The following is an 18,099-nucleotide window of genomic DNA, read 5'->3' on the forward strand; positions in this document are numbered from 1 at the left end:
GAAAACAGGCTTTTAGTTAAACTAGTATTAGGATTTTAACAACATGCATCTGCAGCTATTTATTCTGCACTTTTAGTTATACTGTATATTATAAATACATACATACAGGATCCATTCTGTAATAATATGAGTAAAATGACACGCTGACAGCAATGTATTGTGCTGCACTGTCAGAACAAGACCAACACGAACGAGTTCTGAATTGAGACTACAGGCGCTGCGCAATTCTGTGAATTTAAAACTGGTGGATCTGGGTGGAGAGCGGGAGGAAGCTGAAAATAGACATGCGTTTTTATTAGCATTAACCATATTCCGTTTTTAAACAGTGCGGGTGAGTGAGTTGATGATAGCATTGCTGTTGCTACCGACACTGAAAAGCCACTAAAACCGCAAGGTGAACATTCTGTTAGCATTTTTTGGGCAGCACAATTACAAATAAATATATAAATAAAATAAACAAAACACCAGTGTAGGATTCATAATAGCAGTGCACAGTAGCCAAATACACACACGGTGTACAGAATAAATAGGAGCACACCACCAGCACAACATATCACGGAATGAGAAGAGGGCGGCGGTGATTGTGTACACTCTCTATTTTCATTTTAAAATAAATAAATAAATAAATAAGGTCCCCAATTGTTCATATAGTTCAAATAAAGCCTTTCGACCGCCTTTTTTCTTTTTAAGTAGCATACAGGGTGACAGGTGCAACATACCACAACCTCGCTCAGCGTAAAGTAAAATGAGATGCATGTACTGTAACTGCATAGCATAGCAGAAGCATACCACCAGCTGAACTGTGTGTAGCTCGAGCCAGTGCCGCCGCTCGGAATTTTGCAGCTGTGCGCGTGCCAGATGCTTGCTCCCCTGATCACGCGCTCCACAGAACAATACCCCCAGCACTATTAACTAAAAGCAAATAATAATAATAATAATAATAATAATAATAATAATAATAATAATAACAATAATATTTTATATAGCGCCTTTCAAAGTGGACCACCGTCACAAAGCGCTTTACAGAGGTAGGCTGTGAACTGTGCATTATATGCAGAGTCACTTACAATAGGACATTGATTTAACATCTCATCTGCAGGATGGAGCACAAGGAGGTTAAGTGACTTGCTCATTCAGTCAGTTTCTCACTCAGTCAGTCAGTCCACCGTATTACACACCTTGGACCGTGGAGCTGTCCAGATATAAAAAAAAAAATTTTTTTTTTTGTTCTTCTTTAGTTGTACTTAACACATAAAAACATATATATATATATATATATATATATATATATATATATATATATATATACACACACACACACACACACATATATATATATATATATATATATATATATATATATATATATATATATATATATATATGTGTCACACACACATATATATACACATAGGCTCTGTCTTGAGAATGATTTTCCGAGAGAACTCTTACTATACGTGTTTGTATAGCTTGGAATGATATGGAAACATTGGGCATCTGGCTCTGATCTATCTATCTATCTATCTATCTATCTATCTATATATATATATATATATATATATATATATATATATATATACGTATATATAGCAACGTTGTTAATCGTACGTTATTTATATTAAAATATAATTATAATAATTCAACTGGGGAATTAAAATCGCTGCATACTGTTGTACTATTAAATACATAAATAAATAAATAAATAAATAACTATTTTAAAGGATTAAATAGTCTGACAAAACAGCAAATTCTGCAAGTAAATACGGTAAATCTTGGAAAGCGAGCTAGCGAGTGCGCGCACCACCTCTGCTCCTCGTCCCACATTTGTTGCTGTCCGCCGTGCACGCGCCCTGCTATTTGAACATTAAAACATTGAGCCGGTGAAACCTGCTCGAGCCACCACCACCGGGATGATAGATAATATAGAATTAATAAAACAACCAAGCAGACCCGCCTCGGAAAACACACAGCACTAGGGCTGGCAAAAATACAGGGCTATCCAGTGTATTTATATCTATTAAAAAAAAAAACGAACCGTTCATAAAAAAAAAAAAAAACATAGCTTCAAACCGACCTAAGACACGACCCCCAACCACCCGCTCCGTGCATATGAATGAATAAGATAGAAACCTCGGCTTCACAATCGCCGAGGTGGTGATGATGCTTAACGACTGAACATAATTGCAAGGATGCAAACGCAAATTGGATCTGGGAATAAAAAAGCCAAAGCCCTACCTCTCTGCCATTTTCCCCGCGTTTCCCTGTTAAATGCCGTTATTAATAATCCTTGGAATGTGAGCCATGGTTTCAAATGCTCTGCTGCTGCAGTCAGTCGCTTCTCTGAATTAACCACCACCTCTCTCTCTCTCTCTCTCTCTCTCTCTCTCTCTCCGCGTCTCCGTCACCCAACCGCCGGGGGCGAGCACGCACTGCCAAAGACCGTTTCCATAGAGGCACGCAGACGCTAAGTGCAATGCACGTCAAAATGCTTTTTTAATCTATAAAACCAATGACGTCCTTGGATATTGTCCAACGCACTTCGACGCACTTTTTTGTTGACTGTAACATTAACAAGATTGAATCATTTGGTTTTATAAACGCTTTTGTTTGTTTGGCAATGAAAGTGGCGTCACTTTTTAACACGGACAGAGGAGATGGAATAAAAAAAAAAAAAACTTTTTTATTTAGCCATAAGATTAACCATTGCTGTGGTGCTTTCCATAATACTTAAAAGAAACCATAAATACAGATGAGATGATACAAATCCAGTCCCAATTAAGAACATAAGAACATAAGAAAGTTTACAAACGAGAGGAGGCCATTCAACCCATCTTGCTCATTTGGTTTTGATCCCAGAATCTCATCAAGCATCTTCTTGAAGGATCCCAGGGTGTCAGCTTCAACAACATTACTGGGGAGTTGGTTCCAGACCCCCACAATTCTGTGTGTAAAAAAATGCCTCCTGTTTTCTGTTCTGAATGCCCCTTTGTCTAATCTCCATTAGTGACCCCTGGTCCTTGTTTCTTTTTTCAGGTTGAAAAAGTCCCTTGGGTCGACATTGTCAATACCTTTTAGAATTCTGAATGTTGAATTAGGTCGCCGCGTAGTCTTCTTTGCTCAAGATTGAATAGATTCAATTCTTTTAGCCTGTCTGCATATGACATGCCTTTTAAACCCGGAATAATTCTGGTCGCTCTACTTTGCACTCTTTCTAGAGCAGCGAGGTGACCAGAACTGAACACAATATTCAAGATGAGGTCTTACGAATACATTGTACATTTTGTAACATTACTTCCCTTGATTTAAATTCAACACGTTTCACAATATATCCAAGCATCTTGTTGGCCTTTTTTTATAGCTTCCCCACATTGTCTAGATGAAGACATTTCTGAGTCAACAAAAACTCCTAGGTCTTTTTCACAGATTCCTTCTTCAATTTCAGTATGTCCCATATGGCATTTATAATGCAAATTGTTATTGCCTGCGTGCAGTACCTTACACTTTTCTGTATTAAATGTCATTTGCCATGTGTCTGCCCAGTTCTGAATACTGTCTAGATCATTTTGAATGAGCTGCTGCAACAATGTTTGCCACCTCCTATTACTGTTACCATATAGGTATTTTTCCATTTTGGATCTTATTATAGTTTCCATAAGTTTACATATAATAGAAGTCAGGCTTATTGGTCTGTAGTTACTGGTTCAGTTTTGTCTTCCTTTTTGTGGATTGGTATTAGTTTGCAATTTTCCAGTCTGTTGGTACAACCCTTGTGTCAGGAGACTGTTGCATGATCTTGGTTAGAAGTTTGTAAATAACTTCTTTCATTTCTTTGAGTGCTATTGGGAGGATCTCATCTGATCCAGAGGATTTGTTTTAAAAAGCATTTCAAATAAGACCATGTTGTGGTCTGAGTTTGTCAATGGTTCTCTGACCTCTGTTTTAATTATTCTGTCTAAATCAAGGCATGCCTTCCCTCTAGTTGGTTCCTTGACAAATTGTGTTAGGAAGCAGTCATTTGTCATTTCTGCCATTTGAATTTTGTCTGTCGTGCTTCTCATTATTTTTTCCCATTATATATGGGGGAAGTTGAAATCCTCCATTAATATGGCTTCTCCTTTGCTGCAAGCCTTTCTAATGTCATTGTAGATCAGATTATTTTGCTTGGTGCCTGAATTTGGCGGTCTATAGCATGACCCTATTGTTATGCCCTTTGCATTGTTGTCCATTATTGTTGATCATTATTGTGACCCATATTGATTCAGTGTTGTTTTCTTCTACCAGATTTAGCCACCTGGGCTTCAAGTCTATTTAGGTGGTATATCTCTACCGCTCCGTCTCTTTTGTCCTGCCTGTCTTTCCTACACAGTGTATACCCACTAATATTATATTTGTCTCCATCACTCTTGGATAACCAAGTTTCTGTAACACCTATCACATCGTAATTACTTGTTAGGGCAGTAGCTTAAAGTTCTAACATTTTGTTTCTGAGACTTCTAGCATTTAGATAAAAACATTAAAGGCTGCAGCAGGTGTTATATTAAAGACAGTCTTGCAAAAGCAGTTTCCTGCAGTCCTTTAACTTTCTTCGCTTTTGAGAAGTCTGTCCGTAATGTTAAACCCTAGCAGATGCTTCCACAGACCCTGATTAGCTCACCTCTTGGACTAATTAATGTTATCCTAGGTAAAGTGGTCCAGGGTTAATCCTAATTGAGGTCTGAAGCCAGCCATACGGTTGCTAGACCTGAGTTTCACAAAGTTTTAAAACAAAGTGCCCAAAAATAAAATTGAAATAAAAACTTTGTTTTTAAGCGCACTTTAATTCAAAATACAAATAAATAAAACATGAAAACAAACAAACAAAACCCTAGCTCCCTCGTAGCACTAACTAAGCATTGGCAGGTCCCTGACTAAAGCGCAGGACAGCTACGCCAAACAAACCATAACACACTTTTAACAACAAAAACTTTTAAACCAAACATAGGTTTTACCTCTATATCTGCAGCAACAATCAAGCTCTCCACTCTACAGCCACACTATAGAACAAACTGGCTTAACAAATAATACAATGAAATTAATCAAAAGCAATTAAATTAAACAAAACATGCATTTTCACATATTTTTAGGCAGGGAGAACGTTTAAAAGTGTATAAAATACCGTCCCGCCTTAGTCTGGCAGGGAGAGGAGACTATAGTGAGGATGATACATATAAATAATACTAGTATAATCAACGTCGAATCTTATACCGACTTAAATTATATAATATAGATCCCTCTGCCACCTTACTATATATATATATATATATGTATATGTATTATGAAGTTTAAAAAGTCTGGTTGAATTTCAGTCTGTTACTTGAAGTTACAATTTTAAAACTACAGTAGTTAGAAATGCCAGTCATATTTTCTTTTAGTCCAAATACCAAATGCTATGGATATGCAAAAACAAATCTGCATGTCTCTCATGTCATTAATCAACCAACTGCTTCCATTATTAATTGACCCAGAAGACATCTCTGAGGTGAAATGATCCAGGAAGTACAAGCGTAGCAGATATCATGAAAATAAGACATAGAAACTGAGTACTTTCTTTCAAAACTGCTCCATTGAGACTTATGTAACTAATGGAAATGTAAAACAGGTAAGATTCAGGGAATTATTTTGTTACAATCACAGCAAATCACTCCTACTACAGAAAGAAAATATCCTGGATAATATTCTTCCTAATTTTGTCATGCTGTTACTAAGACTACAAATCCCATTAGCTTAAGCATCAATGCTTATGGTGACTCAAACACCAGGCTCTAAAATGTTCAGATGAACAATTATAACCAGTAATAGAAGAGGTTGTAGCTAACAACATCATTTCATAAATTGTTATTAGTAGTGTATTTTCACTCACTATGCAAGTCACATCTGAAAGAAACACATGTTGCAGCGAACATGTATTTCCATTTTAAAACATGACACTTGGTACTACACACAGTTAAAGAAAGTTCTTAGTTTGCTTGCTTTGCTTTCCAGGAACTCTGGTACTGCTTTACTTCCTAGGTCTTTTCACTTCACTTTCGTGTCTTAGTGGGTGTGACAGACAGAATGATTCTTGGTGATAAATCTCCCTCCCGATCTGTGAGGGTTCTGTCTGGGTAATCCAGCAAGACACTGAAGCCCAAGAACACATTTCCTGACTGTCTTACTAATACCGGGAGCCCCTGCGGTCCTACCGGACACATTTCGTTAATGGTAATCCCGGGGTTCATCGACCTTCAGCCGGAAACAGATCTTACGCCCCATTTGATTTAGTAGCTGGGTTCCTTCCCTCGTTTTGTTACACCATCGCGGTTACCGTGTACTCGAACCGGAAGCAAGTTCAAGTCCTAATGCAATGGGTTCATGATTGACGGTAGATAAGGGGACGTAGGGAAGTGATCTGTTCCTTTGTTACGGTTAACGCTGAACCGGAAGGAGAACCGTCTTGTCTATTGTGAGTGATTTGTTTGTTTTGTCATGTCTAATTATACTTGTTTGTTGTTATTAGACGGCTAACACAATCCGGAGCTGTCGCTACAGGTCAGTGCAAAACCCGGACAACACTGCACTTGTTTCATGATAAATTGTATTTGCACTACGAACACTACAGCACTCACTTTGGATTGGTGACCGTTTTTGGATATTGTGGGTGTATTAAAGACTGTGTTTATTGTTTCGGGACTGAACCCCAGGGTTAAACTATGTAGTACACAGCCTTGTGTACTACCATTCATTATTATTTACCGTTTGGTACATCTTATGTGAAACACGATTTGCACCTAATTAATGCAAACAGTAGTCTTATTGGAAACGGTGCCCGCATCATTACAGGCTAGCACGATAACCCTATGGCACGGCGTAGTAAAGGACGCTGGAACGTGTGACAATATGGTGAAACAAGTGTCCCGCCAGTTTTATTGTTACTGGCTGCAAAGCATGTCAGTCATTAGGGGAAGCAAGTGGTCGGTTAATGACAGGAAATAAGACCCTGAAGAGGTGGGGACAATTTCACCCTCCAGAAGTGACCCAGAAAGTGCAAGACTATCTGAAAGCATAGCTTGCAAGCAGGAATTACCATCCCAATTTATCAGGGGGAACTTTTATATGGGTAGTTCTCGCTCAAGACATGAGACTCTTACAAAACATGTAAGAGATTTGCTAAGGACAACCCAGATCAGACTGTTCCGAGTCAGAACTGAGAGCAAGGCTCTGTGAACCTTTGTCATTGTGTTGTTGTGATTGGAGATAAAAGTGCAGCAGGGCTGAGTGGATGTAATCCTCTTTGGAGGAGTGTGGGATAAACAGAAAAGCTGAATATCCTGCTGATCCCATTTATCAAAAACACCAGAAGATCTTTCTCTCTCACCCACTTCTCCATTGCCCCCTTCCACTCTCCTCTATGCCTTCCATTCCCCTCTTTCTCCACTTCCTCCTGTGTCTCTTTCCTTTCCCTGTATTCCCCCCATTCCCCTGGCTTTCCCTTCTCTCTCCCTCTTCCCTTTTCTATCTCCCCCTCTCTTCTTCCCAGTCTCGTCTTCCCTGCCTCATGTCTCTTATTTCCTAGAGAGAGACCTCTTTCTCTCTCTCTCTCTCTCTCTCTCTCTCTCTCTCTCTCTCTCTCTCCCCTCCACCCCCCCCCCCCACCCCGATTCCCAGAGCAGCTGGTAATTACATTCCTAAATAGACAGAGCAGCGGAGCAAATCCTCTTTGAGCAGATACAAATGGGCTATCCAAGATTAATTCTGAGACCAGCAAACAAATATCACTGCATGCAGTCTGATTCAGGGGGGGCATGTTACTGTGGGGGTGCAGACAGACAGGCAGTCTGTAGTCGAGATGTAAGAACAGGTCTTAGGCTGATGTCAGTATTATCCATTACAACTTGAGTTATACAACTTGAGTTATTCAACCTGGCTCACCGCTGAGACCCCCAAACTAACTTGGGGGAGACGAAGTGCTGTCAGCCGTCCGCTTTTTTTTTTTTGCTCTGCAAACCCACCATGCATCTATATTTAGAACTTACAGCTTCCATGCAGCTCTGAATTGTTCCACAGGGGTCGCTGGTGTGTAGTGAGCCAAGGACTCCCCAGCCCAGATGAACTTAAATCAGCTGAATGGCCTCCTCTCCCTTGTACATTTTCTTATGATCTTTTTTTATACAGACTGGAGGACATACTGCAGTCCAGCACTCTTACCACTGAGCAACTCAAACCCACTGCCTTCCACACTAGAGACCAGCACTTTCTCTAACAACTTTGCTTCTCTAACACAATTAAGGACCTAGAGCAGAGAGTGACCCCTGTGTGACAGGGTCTGTTTCCTATTAATGATAGACAGACAGAAGGTCTGAATAATGCCCACACCTGACATGCAAATATGAAAGATGTTTCACCTTCAATAAAACTACCATTTGGGGTATCTTTGAAGAAATGAACTTGTCTATTTTTGTCTGGGGGACACCATCTAACAACCGAGTAGACTCTATTTTCAACCCCAACAGTCATAAGGTATATTTTTGTTCATAAAATATGTATGGGAAGTTTCCAGAATGTCCTAGGGCTCCCCAGTTTGAGAGCCTGTGTAACCTGCTGAGGCTGTGTGCCACCGCTGCTGTCTTCTAGGACCCCCTTGTAAAGGAGATGCAGATCGCAATGCCTTCTCATCATCGAGTTAATGAATCGATAACAGACAACTTTTTAACCAGCAGCCACAGCCTGGAAAAACACTTCTTGATCTTTTGAAGAGCGCGAGCAAGATCGCATTAAATATTTAGTCCCCAAAGTTTAGCTGACAAAGAGATGGAATGGGTGAGGACAGCCACGCTATTAGCAACCTTGCTGTTCAAAGTAACAATGCTATGATGACTTTCTCAAAGAGGTGCAGTGTAGTAAAAGCATGACAAAATGTGGTAAAGCAGACATGCAGATTACAGTGCAGAACAGAAAGTATGTTAAAGGTAGAACAGTGTGCACACTATTTAATAATTCTAATTATGTTTCATGCATACAATTTGGTTTCCAGTTCTTCCAGAAACCCAAAACTGTGGGTGTGTCGGTGTGAGTGTATGTGTCAGTGGGAATTTGTCTGTCAGCGTAAACAGCACAGTCAATATGTACTCTGTCTGGTGTGTGTGTGTGTGTGTGTGTGTGTGTGTGTGTGTGTGTGTGTGTGAGAGCACATGTTAATGTGTTGGTCTGTATATTAATCCTTGTCCCACTGGCTCTGTACCATTGGTGGTAATGATTAAACCCCTGAACTCCAATCAACACCTCCCTCCCTCGTAGCTCTGCAGGTACTGTGAGATGTAATCCAATTACTGCAGGCTGCTACACTGTGTGTGTGTGGGAGGTTTCACTGAGCCAAGAGAGGAGCGGGCCTTTATAAATGTATACTTCATACAGAAAAAAAACACATTTCAGAATACAATATGTATGTGGTGTTATTGTAAATATGAGATTCATTGCATAACTACCCTCTGTCTGTCTCCACTTCATTTCTAACTGGGTGTCCTCTGGTCCTGGTTTCTGTGCTGCGCTTTAAGTATTGGTCAGGGTTAACCTTCTCAACTCCTTTTACGGTTTTAAAGATCTTAAAGACTTCGATCAAGTCCCCATAATTTTTCTTTGTTATAGGCTACATAGTCAGTCAAACTATCTTTTTAGCTTGTTCCTAGAAAACCTTGGATTAAAGAGAGCAGATGAAATTATTACTTGAAAACAAGGTTCTGTGTGTGACTGTCAGCTTTCCAATGAGAATGTGTTAATTAAGCCAAACACACTTCTCACTCCACTCTCACACTGACTGGCAGTAATTACTGGCTGTCACCTCCAATCACAGCTCTGCCTTCACACACCTAACAGTGTGCACCTGCTCCCTACTTCTCCTCCAACTGGGATGACATCATCCCCTGGATAGACCCCACCCACTGTCCCTTTGACACACCCTTCTTCAGTGACACCATGGCCCTCCAGGACAGTGTTTGTTTAAAAACATTTTTTTTTTTCTGCAACTTTAACTGTTACAAGACCACACAGTAAAACCATCACAGTTTATACATTGGGTGTACATCTCCTTCACACAGTAAATGTCACTAAATACTGTGTTTAAGGACAAGGGATTAGTGTGATAGTGACCACTTTCCTCTGTCCCAAGTCTATTAATGTCCTCTAGTCCTGGTTTCTGAACTGTGTTTAAAGTATTGGTTACAGTTTATTTTGCCAGCTCCTTTTACGACTTTAAATACTTCGATCAAGTCCTGCTCAATTCTTCTTTTGTTCTCGGCTAAATAACTTTTTTTCTTTTACGTTTAAGAGTTTAAAAATATCCTGCTGTCCATCCAGTGCATGACAAGCAGGGCTGGAGAGCTAAGGCTTTGCTGGTTAATCGTGCCCTGCAGAATTCGTCCACTTCTTCCCTTGCTCAACTCTCGACTCCTTCTGTCCCTGGGTGCCACACACCTTGTCACTCCGAGTCAGTTTGGTTTGTTTTGAGCATTGTGAAGCGTTTTGATGGGTTACCTATTGACTTTTTTATGATTTTATTGTGTAGTGACTTGGAATTACTTGCGATGAAAGAAGAGGAAGTTTTGTTACTATTTATTATTATGCCAGCACAATAGCTATGGTACTGGTACCACACTACCTGAACAGCTAGCCAGCAATTATCAGCAGAGTAGATCTAAGTCATTTCAGATCTGCGCCTATTAAAAAAATTAAAAAGCACATTTAGTTATATTGCTGTCTAGTGATGAAATTACATTCTAAAAGATTTTTAAAAACTGTATTAATTATGTATCATGTTTAATAACTGAAGTGTAAAATGGATGACTAGATAACAAATGGTACCTTCCTCAGCTAATGATTAATACCTTGACTGCCACCTTGTGGCAATGAACGGGAGGTACTTTTCTTTAACACCAGCTTCCACATCATCTTGTATTAGATAGCAGTTTCGCCTATTCCAGGTTTTACTTCAAGCTTGATTAGGCAGTGTGTAGGTAACACAGCTCAGGTGTGTCCTATTGTACACACTGTAAAACCAGGAACAGTGAGGCCTGCTATGCAATTGATACCCTGCAGTTCAGAGTTTCAATTGCATTTCTTTTGTTTTTTTAAGGTGCTGCAAGTAAAAGAAAAAATGCTTTTAGTCAATTAAAATATTTTAACAGCAAAACCAACCATTCTTACAATGGGTGGCGCTCAACTGCACTCTCCGGATGAAATGGTCTAGAAAGTACAACACCAGAAAGTACCGTGCAATGGTTTCAGATCACAACAGAGAAACATTTCTCCATATTAACATGAACCTCTGTATTAACACTATTTAACCCCTTTCCCTCCTGCAACTCTGTACCTATAGCAGCAGAGGAACAGGATTTCAAAAGAAAGCAAACTACTTTAAATGTCAGCACTTTGCTGGAAACATTTGAAGAACAATATCCTTCTTAAATATGTAAAAATTCAGCATTTTCAAATCTGTATGGGGTCCCTGTAGAAATACACAGTAACCACCACCTCTGAATAAACACTACATGACAAAAGAATCAGTAAAACATTAACATTTCTCAATAGGTTTTTAATACAAAATAAGATAAAGCCAATAGCATTGTATATACACGGAACAAAACACAGTTCGGTAAATTAAACTGGAAATGCCAACTTTCGACAAATGTAAAAAAACAAAAACAAAAAGGAAAGAAAAAAGTTAGTCTGAAGATAGCTCTCTTCCTGCATATTTTATTGAAATAAAATAAGAAAATCACAATGAATGTTCCTGTGTCTTTATCATCTCACCCACAGTGCTTGTATCCAATGACATGCAGGTCATGGTTCACATGATATTATGAACCACGTGTGAATTCCAGCACATCTTATCCTGTGCACTAAACATACAGCATAGTTGTAAAGTTAAAAAAGCAACAGCAGTTCATGAGAACAATCTTCATTTTTTTGATTTATAGTAACTGTGAAAGGTGTTTATTTATTTGAACAGAAATCATTTTGGACCGTTTAAACAGCTTTGCTTCTTAATATACAATAAGAGACCCGACACGCTACATAATTACTTAGAAATCACACACTACGGGCATCATGCATTTTGGGTCCCAGCACCAAAGTAGCAATTGCTGTTACTTTAAAAGTAGAACACATATAATTCTCTCACCCATGTATCATTCATATTTGCTTTCCCATTCTTGTTTTGTTCCATCACATCCTTCAAAGGTTTGAGCTCAGCATAGTTCATAGCAATGCCTTCTCTACTAAACACCATTAAAACATGTTCCTAGTTTGTGTTTTGCTTTATGTGTCAATGTGAGACTTATAGCTGGCTTCACAAAGCACTAATCCTGGACTGTCTTACCTAAAATAACATTAGGCAGCTGTCTCTATCGAGGGACAGCACAAGAAACTGAAGAAAAAAAGGAAACAGCCAAGTACTAGTGGATGGCGACTCAGTGAATGCAGTCGCGAACTACACCGACAGCAGCAACTTCACAGACATTATTAAAAAGAAGGAAAGCCATAGATACAGGATTTACTGAAATCAACAACTCAAACCTTACCCGGAGCACTGGGTGAGAGCAACAACGATGATGGAAAAAGCCCTTGTGATGAACTAACTAAAAGCATCTTGCGACGGTCTTTAGTAGAGAACGTACTGCTATGAATCGTGCTGAGCTTTTTAAAAAAAAGTTTCAATGATTCAATAAAAAAAAACAGAAGCAATATCAGAACATGAATGATTCATGATTAAGAAAGGAATTTCGTTTTGTGGTCCCTATTTATATATCTTTATAGTGAGTGCAACAACTCTTAAAAAAAAAATAAATAAATAAAATAAAAATACAATAAAACTGTCCTAAAGTACTTGTCACAGTGTAGGGTCTTAGTTTTATAATCTCCATATACAGAGTGTGCCATGAGTCAGGTACCACAGGTAGAACTGTTAATATATAATATATAATCTTGTGTGAAATGTCTTCAAGGAGTGAATTCAGGTCAGTTTGATGCGAGGTGCCGATTGAACACCATAAAATAGCATAATAGATGATGCCTGACTTATTGGATACCTTTTTTTTTTTTTTTTTTTTTTTTTTTTTTAAATCAAGCAAATATGTATTTATTCAGCATGAAAATGGCAACTTTTATTTAAATGAACAGAGGAATGAAAGTTGATAGTGTGGATACTGCTTACTATTCTGGACCCAGAACAATGACTTCCATTTCAATGTATATTTTTCAGGGGCTCACAAAATATCATAATAAATCCCTCACCTTTTAGAGTAACGTATTTAATGTCTTTAACTTTGTCTAAAAGGCAAGTGATTTTGTGAGCACCTGAAAAATAAACATTGAAAAGGAGCAAGCTTAGATATAAGCTTTTTCTACAGTCAATTTGGCCCCAGTTCACATCTGGAATAAAGGCTGGATTTTAAAACCTATCACTCAAATTTAGACTCTGTGACCTTTACGCAGTGCGTTTCCTGTTTATTTTTGGAAACATTTTAACTATGAACAAAAATAGAAGCAATCTGGGCAATAATGAGCTACATAAATTTAGACTTACAGAAAATAATATTGTGCACTTAATAAATACCAGACCTAGTATAACCTAGCTTGTGCTTTTCATTTGGGGGGGGGGTCACACATTCTGATTGTGCAATCAAACTCATCCTCGAAGAATCAATATTCAGCATAGTTGTAAACCCCAGTACGGTCAAAGGACTTAAACAAGCTGGCAGCTCAGACTACAGCAACCGGATGTAGAGTCATCCCATCAAAGTTGTACCAATAAGCTGCTCCCTTTGCTCCCTTCCTAGCTGCGCAGCAAATCTAGATAAAAAAAAGGCTGTGTTCACACTGGGTCCGTTTAGAGGGTTTGGTCCACAATTGGTACGGTTCGGTACGTTTGGTGTGAAGTGTGAACAACAAAATCCGCTTGGGAAACGAACCATACCGAGTCCACCTAAAGAGGTGGTCTTGGTCTGTTTGGCAAACGCAGAGTCTGGTTCCACTGCTAAATCTCAATGTGAAAAACTGCTGGACTCTGTCGTTTTGCACATAGAAAACCAACTATACAAGGAAACCTTAAATCAGAAGTAAACATATTGTGTGCAGTTTAGTTAACACTGTGAGGGAACAAATTGATCAAAAATCGAAATGTCTCGGGAAGGGAGGTGGGGGAGGACATTTGGGTTACCAGATTGTCTGTTTTGGGTGATAATTTTTTATCTGTCTGAAAACAGTAAAATTGTTAACTTGTGCCAGTTTTGCTATTGAATTCACATTTGTTTTAAAAGTACCAAACTGCATCAGTGTGCTCAACAAGTTAACAGCACGTGTATTAGGTTGTGTTGGCACCATTCAAATAAAACAAAACTATCTTACGGATTATTTATTTCATAATTCTGATTACGTGTATATCACACATTTAACCGGCAACAGCTAAATCAATGTTTTTCTAATCTGGCCTTTTGTTCATTTATCATGTTTTGATTAGATGACAAAGAAAACAATGAGTTGTTATGCTCTGCAGTAAATACACTAATGTTTAATTTCTAAATCATGATTGTGTTATCATATGCTGTTATTTTAATGGCATCAGTGAATTAAAAACACATCCCTGTAGTTCTTCACTCTGGAAATGTGGTAACCCTAAACTACATGAACAGTGCGAGAAACTAAAGCTCCGATAGAAATTTGGTTAGACACCAAAATCGAAGCCAAACTGGACAAAGCTCTCAAATGGCTGTAATGCCTACAGTAGAATAATTGTGCAGTATTGCGTAACTGAGTACTGCACTACAGGCACTCAAAAAATGTATTCATTAAAAAGTGCTCCCCCAGTGCTTTCTTCCACAGCAATATGCAATAATCTAAAACATATTATTAAAAAAACAGAGCACTAAATCAACAGCTGCCATCTTTCAAGATACCTTCCAGGACATTGTAAACACCCGGTTCACAGACCATAAAAACAAACCGAGTGCACCTGTAAACTGCATTGTGAACACAAACAAACTCGGTCCTGAAAAAAAGTTGGACAAGAACCAAACCAACAAACTTGGTCCCGTTGCTCTCAGATAAATGTGAACAGCAAGCACATTGATGCATTGTTCCAAACGAAACAGACCCAGTGTGAATGCAGCCAAAGGCATCTCATAATAACCTGCTAAATGGAATGCTCATCGTCGCCCGCTCTACACGAGGTAGAACGGTTCTTTCAGTGTTGCTTTTTAAAAACCTTCTCACAGGTGAAGTATCAATCTGTAGGGTCTTTATCCCTGCACAGACAGGACAGATTTTTCTCCTTGTGGGACAAGAGGCATTTTCAGGGGAGATCAGGGGCACTCTCTGTGTCAGAGGGACCCTCGGGGGACTCAAAGCTCGACACGAAGTGGGGCGGCTGGGAGCAGCCGAACTGCACTTCAAAGAGGATGTTCTGGCTCTGCAGCTTAGCGAACTGCTTGGCCCTCAGACTGCTGACGAGCCGCAGCTCGTTGGCCACGTGCTTCCCAAAAATGTCATCCTCATCATCGAAGCACAGGGCCGGGAGAGGGGTGGTGGGCAGGGGAGCTGCCGTGTACGCCTGGACAGCCTCCTGGAGCAGCAGGCCCTCTCGAAACTTCTTGTGGGCGCCCAGATAATTGGGAGCTTTCCGTTTGCTGCTCACCACGGAGCTGGGCCCCAGGTCTGAGTCCTCTCTGTAGGGCTTACTACCCTTGTCATCACCAGCATCCCCATTCTCTTCAGCCAGCTCCTGCAAAAACACAGTCAGGAGAGGAGGTCTTAATTCAACAGTGGAATCTCAAAGTGACTAACACAGAGGGAATGGAATATGTTCATATTATGTTACATGTGTAGTGTGTTCATAAAGTATTTAAATGTGACTAGAACTAGAAAATAGCCCAACAACTGTGACCAGGAAAGCGCAAGATTGAAAGAAAGACTTGCAAACAAATCTATTTAACCTTGTGTACTCCCACATATCATGTTTTAAAATAAAACATCAAAACTGCTTGAAAGGTATTCGTGGTAAAAATGATGACTGCTTTTAAGATAATACATGCAAAGGGAAACAATGCATAGAGGTCTGAAATAAACAACATGCACTGTATTGTCCTTTCTTGAACAGGGCATTCGATAGAGTTTATTTTACCCCCAACACATGTATCTTTATCTACATACATATTTTGAAGGAATATTAGGACACGAAAAACCATGTTCATACCTGTACTAAATTATTTTGGCTGGGATTTGACCTGCTTCCTCTGCAGAGTCGCTTCTTGAAGACCGAGTCACCACGGCCTTGGGGATGACACCCTAACAGGAGGAAACGTTTACCTTAGAATAGCTATACAACGGCACCACTGCTGAAAGAGACACTTACAAAGATGGTGGCCTTCCTGGGCATGACCTGTGCGCTGAGGAAGAGGTTCATGTGATCGAAGAAGGGCCACTGCAATTTGTACACTTCCCTGCTGTCCCCCGCCATCAGCCTCAACTTCTTCACCTTGGCCAGCTCTTTACTGTAGTAGGTCCTCAGATTCATCAGCTTCTTATTTACTTCCTTCACTGGAAACAAGAACAGCAGCAACACTTCACCTTTCACAACCAAGGCTGTCCCCAACATTCATATTGTTAAATTCATTTGAAAGCCAAGTCATCCATCCTAGCTGTGAATTCAAAATTAAAACTATCAGTGATGAAAACTGTTAGTAACCATAACGACCAACAGCATGTACAGAATAGCATACATGAATTATCAAGTACATGCCCAATCGCAAGTGTGACACACTGTCGGATGTATGAACATACGCACGCTTTCATATATCCCAGAATCTGATACCAAAAAATGTTAATACCAAGTTTCATAGCCAGTTTATAAGCGGTTCTAAGATATATGCAAAAACATAAACGTGACACAGAGCCGGGTAGATCATCAGATAAACAGTAATAAGCCGCGGTAAACTTAAGAGAATTTCTGTGTGACAAACCACTTAAAACTGAACTAAAAATGTACAGTAAATGAACACGGTATATCGTCTCTTTACACTCAAACCAACCCCTTTGAAACTGTGCAAATAAGATCAACACTTCCCAACACTGATCCAAAAAGTGGGCTTCTCGTTAACATAACAAGATAATAACCACATCAAGCCCTACAACGACGCAATGTGAACTGCCCTTAATGTGAAAAACGCGTAACAGGCTTAACTGCTTTGAATTTAAGCACATTATGCGTTTTTCACATTAAGCGCGTCAAGTGGGCTATTTGTAGGGCTTAATGTGATTATTAGCGGTTAATGAGAACCCCAATTGTGGAACAGTAATCAGAAGTGTTAAGCTTGTTATCTGCACTTTGCAGGCAACTATTTTCACTTTATGCATATTAAGCCAATTTAAGCGAAGTTCAGTTTTTTGTATTGTCGTGTTTATTTATATAGCGCCTTCCATACTGCACTATACCGAAGTGCTAAACAAACAGTTGCCTAAAGCAACATATTTCGTCTTGTGAAAGGAGTAAACAACATAGCAGTATTAATACTAGTATACAAATAATTCTGCATCATGATGAAAAGGACTCACACTATACAGGTTGCACAGTATAATTCCAACAGTCCTAAAACTGTGGCTATTATTGTTTATACCGATTAAGTTGAAAATGAGCACGTACCGGTACACACAATCAGGAATCTCTTTGTAATACTGGCCCACTGAGGTAGCAATCCAGTGACACCCATCAATCAAGTAGGATAAAGCAGAGGTTACCCATTCGTTGTTTGTTATTGGTGGTGTGTCGACGATTAAATAATATACACACCACTGACGTTGAGTTTGACACCCAGCCGGTCTAGGGCGGCTTGTCGCTGGTTCTTGTTGTGATAATCCTTGCATTTGACATTCCAGAGCACCTCCTCTTCTTCGTACAGCCCGATCAGCTCGTCTACTCGCTGTTTACTCCACAGTGATTCCCCCTTCATAATGGTATCCACAGAGGCTGCCGTTCTGCTTGTCATATGACTACGCCAGTCACATGACTGCCGCCCCGTAGCGGATTGGTTTTGTGGG

At 39.5% G+C, this 18,099-nt stretch overlaps 2 protein-coding genes across 3 annotated transcripts in view; both read right to left on the reverse strand.

Moving 5' to 3' along the window:
* LOC121307909 (rho GTPase-activating protein 39-like) overlaps positions 1-2,345 on the reverse strand; it is a 49,567-nt gene extending 47,222 nt beyond the window's left edge. The window contains exon 1 of the mRNA XM_041240232.1: positions 2,236-2,345. Within this exon, the coding sequence (XP_041096166.1) occupies positions 2,236-2,246 (11 nt within the window). The 5' untranslated portion in view covers positions 2,247-2,345. The remainder of the gene's footprint in view (positions 1-2,235) is intronic.
* A 9,272-nt stretch (positions 2,346-11,617) lies between these two features.
* LOC121312794 lies at positions 11,618-18,031 on the reverse strand. 2 transcript variants are annotated; one of them, XM_041244562.1, is made up of 3 exons: positions 17,852-18,031; positions 16,418-16,602; positions 11,618-15,787 (listed from the first exon to the last, which is right to left on the reverse strand). In XM_041244562.1, the coding sequence occupies exons 1-3, from the start codon at positions 18,009-18,011 to the stop codon at positions 15,359-15,361; spliced, it is 774 nt and encodes a 257-aa protein (XP_041100496.1). In that variant the 5' UTR covers positions 18,012-18,031; the 3' UTR covers positions 11,618-15,358. The 2 variants fall into 2 exon arrangements, with proteins under 2 accessions (XP_041100496.1, XP_041100497.1); XM_041244563.1 differs by having other exon boundaries at positions 11,619-15,787; positions 17,705-17,933.
* Positions 18,032-18,099: the final 68 nt, after the last annotated feature.

This window comes from Polyodon spathula, chromosome 3 (genome assembly GCF_017654505.1).
Source record: "Polyodon spathula isolate WHYD16114869_AA chromosome 3, ASM1765450v1, whole genome shotgun sequence".
Lineage (NCBI taxonomy): Eukaryota > Metazoa > Chordata > Actinopteri > Acipenseriformes > Polyodontidae > Polyodon > Polyodon spathula.

Coding starts and splice junctions, on each gene's coding strand:
- LOC121312794 (XM_041244562.1), bottom strand. CDS start 18,011: ATGAAGGGGGAATCACTGTGGAGTAAACAGCGAGTAGACGAGCTGATC. Junction 16,603..17,851: donor TGTCAAACTCAACGTCAGTG/GTGTGTATATTA, acceptor TCTTGTTTCCAG/TGAAGGAAGTAAATAAGAAG. Junction 15,788..16,417: donor CCAGGAAGGCCACCATCTTT/GTAAGTGTCTCT, acceptor GTGTTTTTGCAG/GAGCTGGCTGAAGAGAATGG.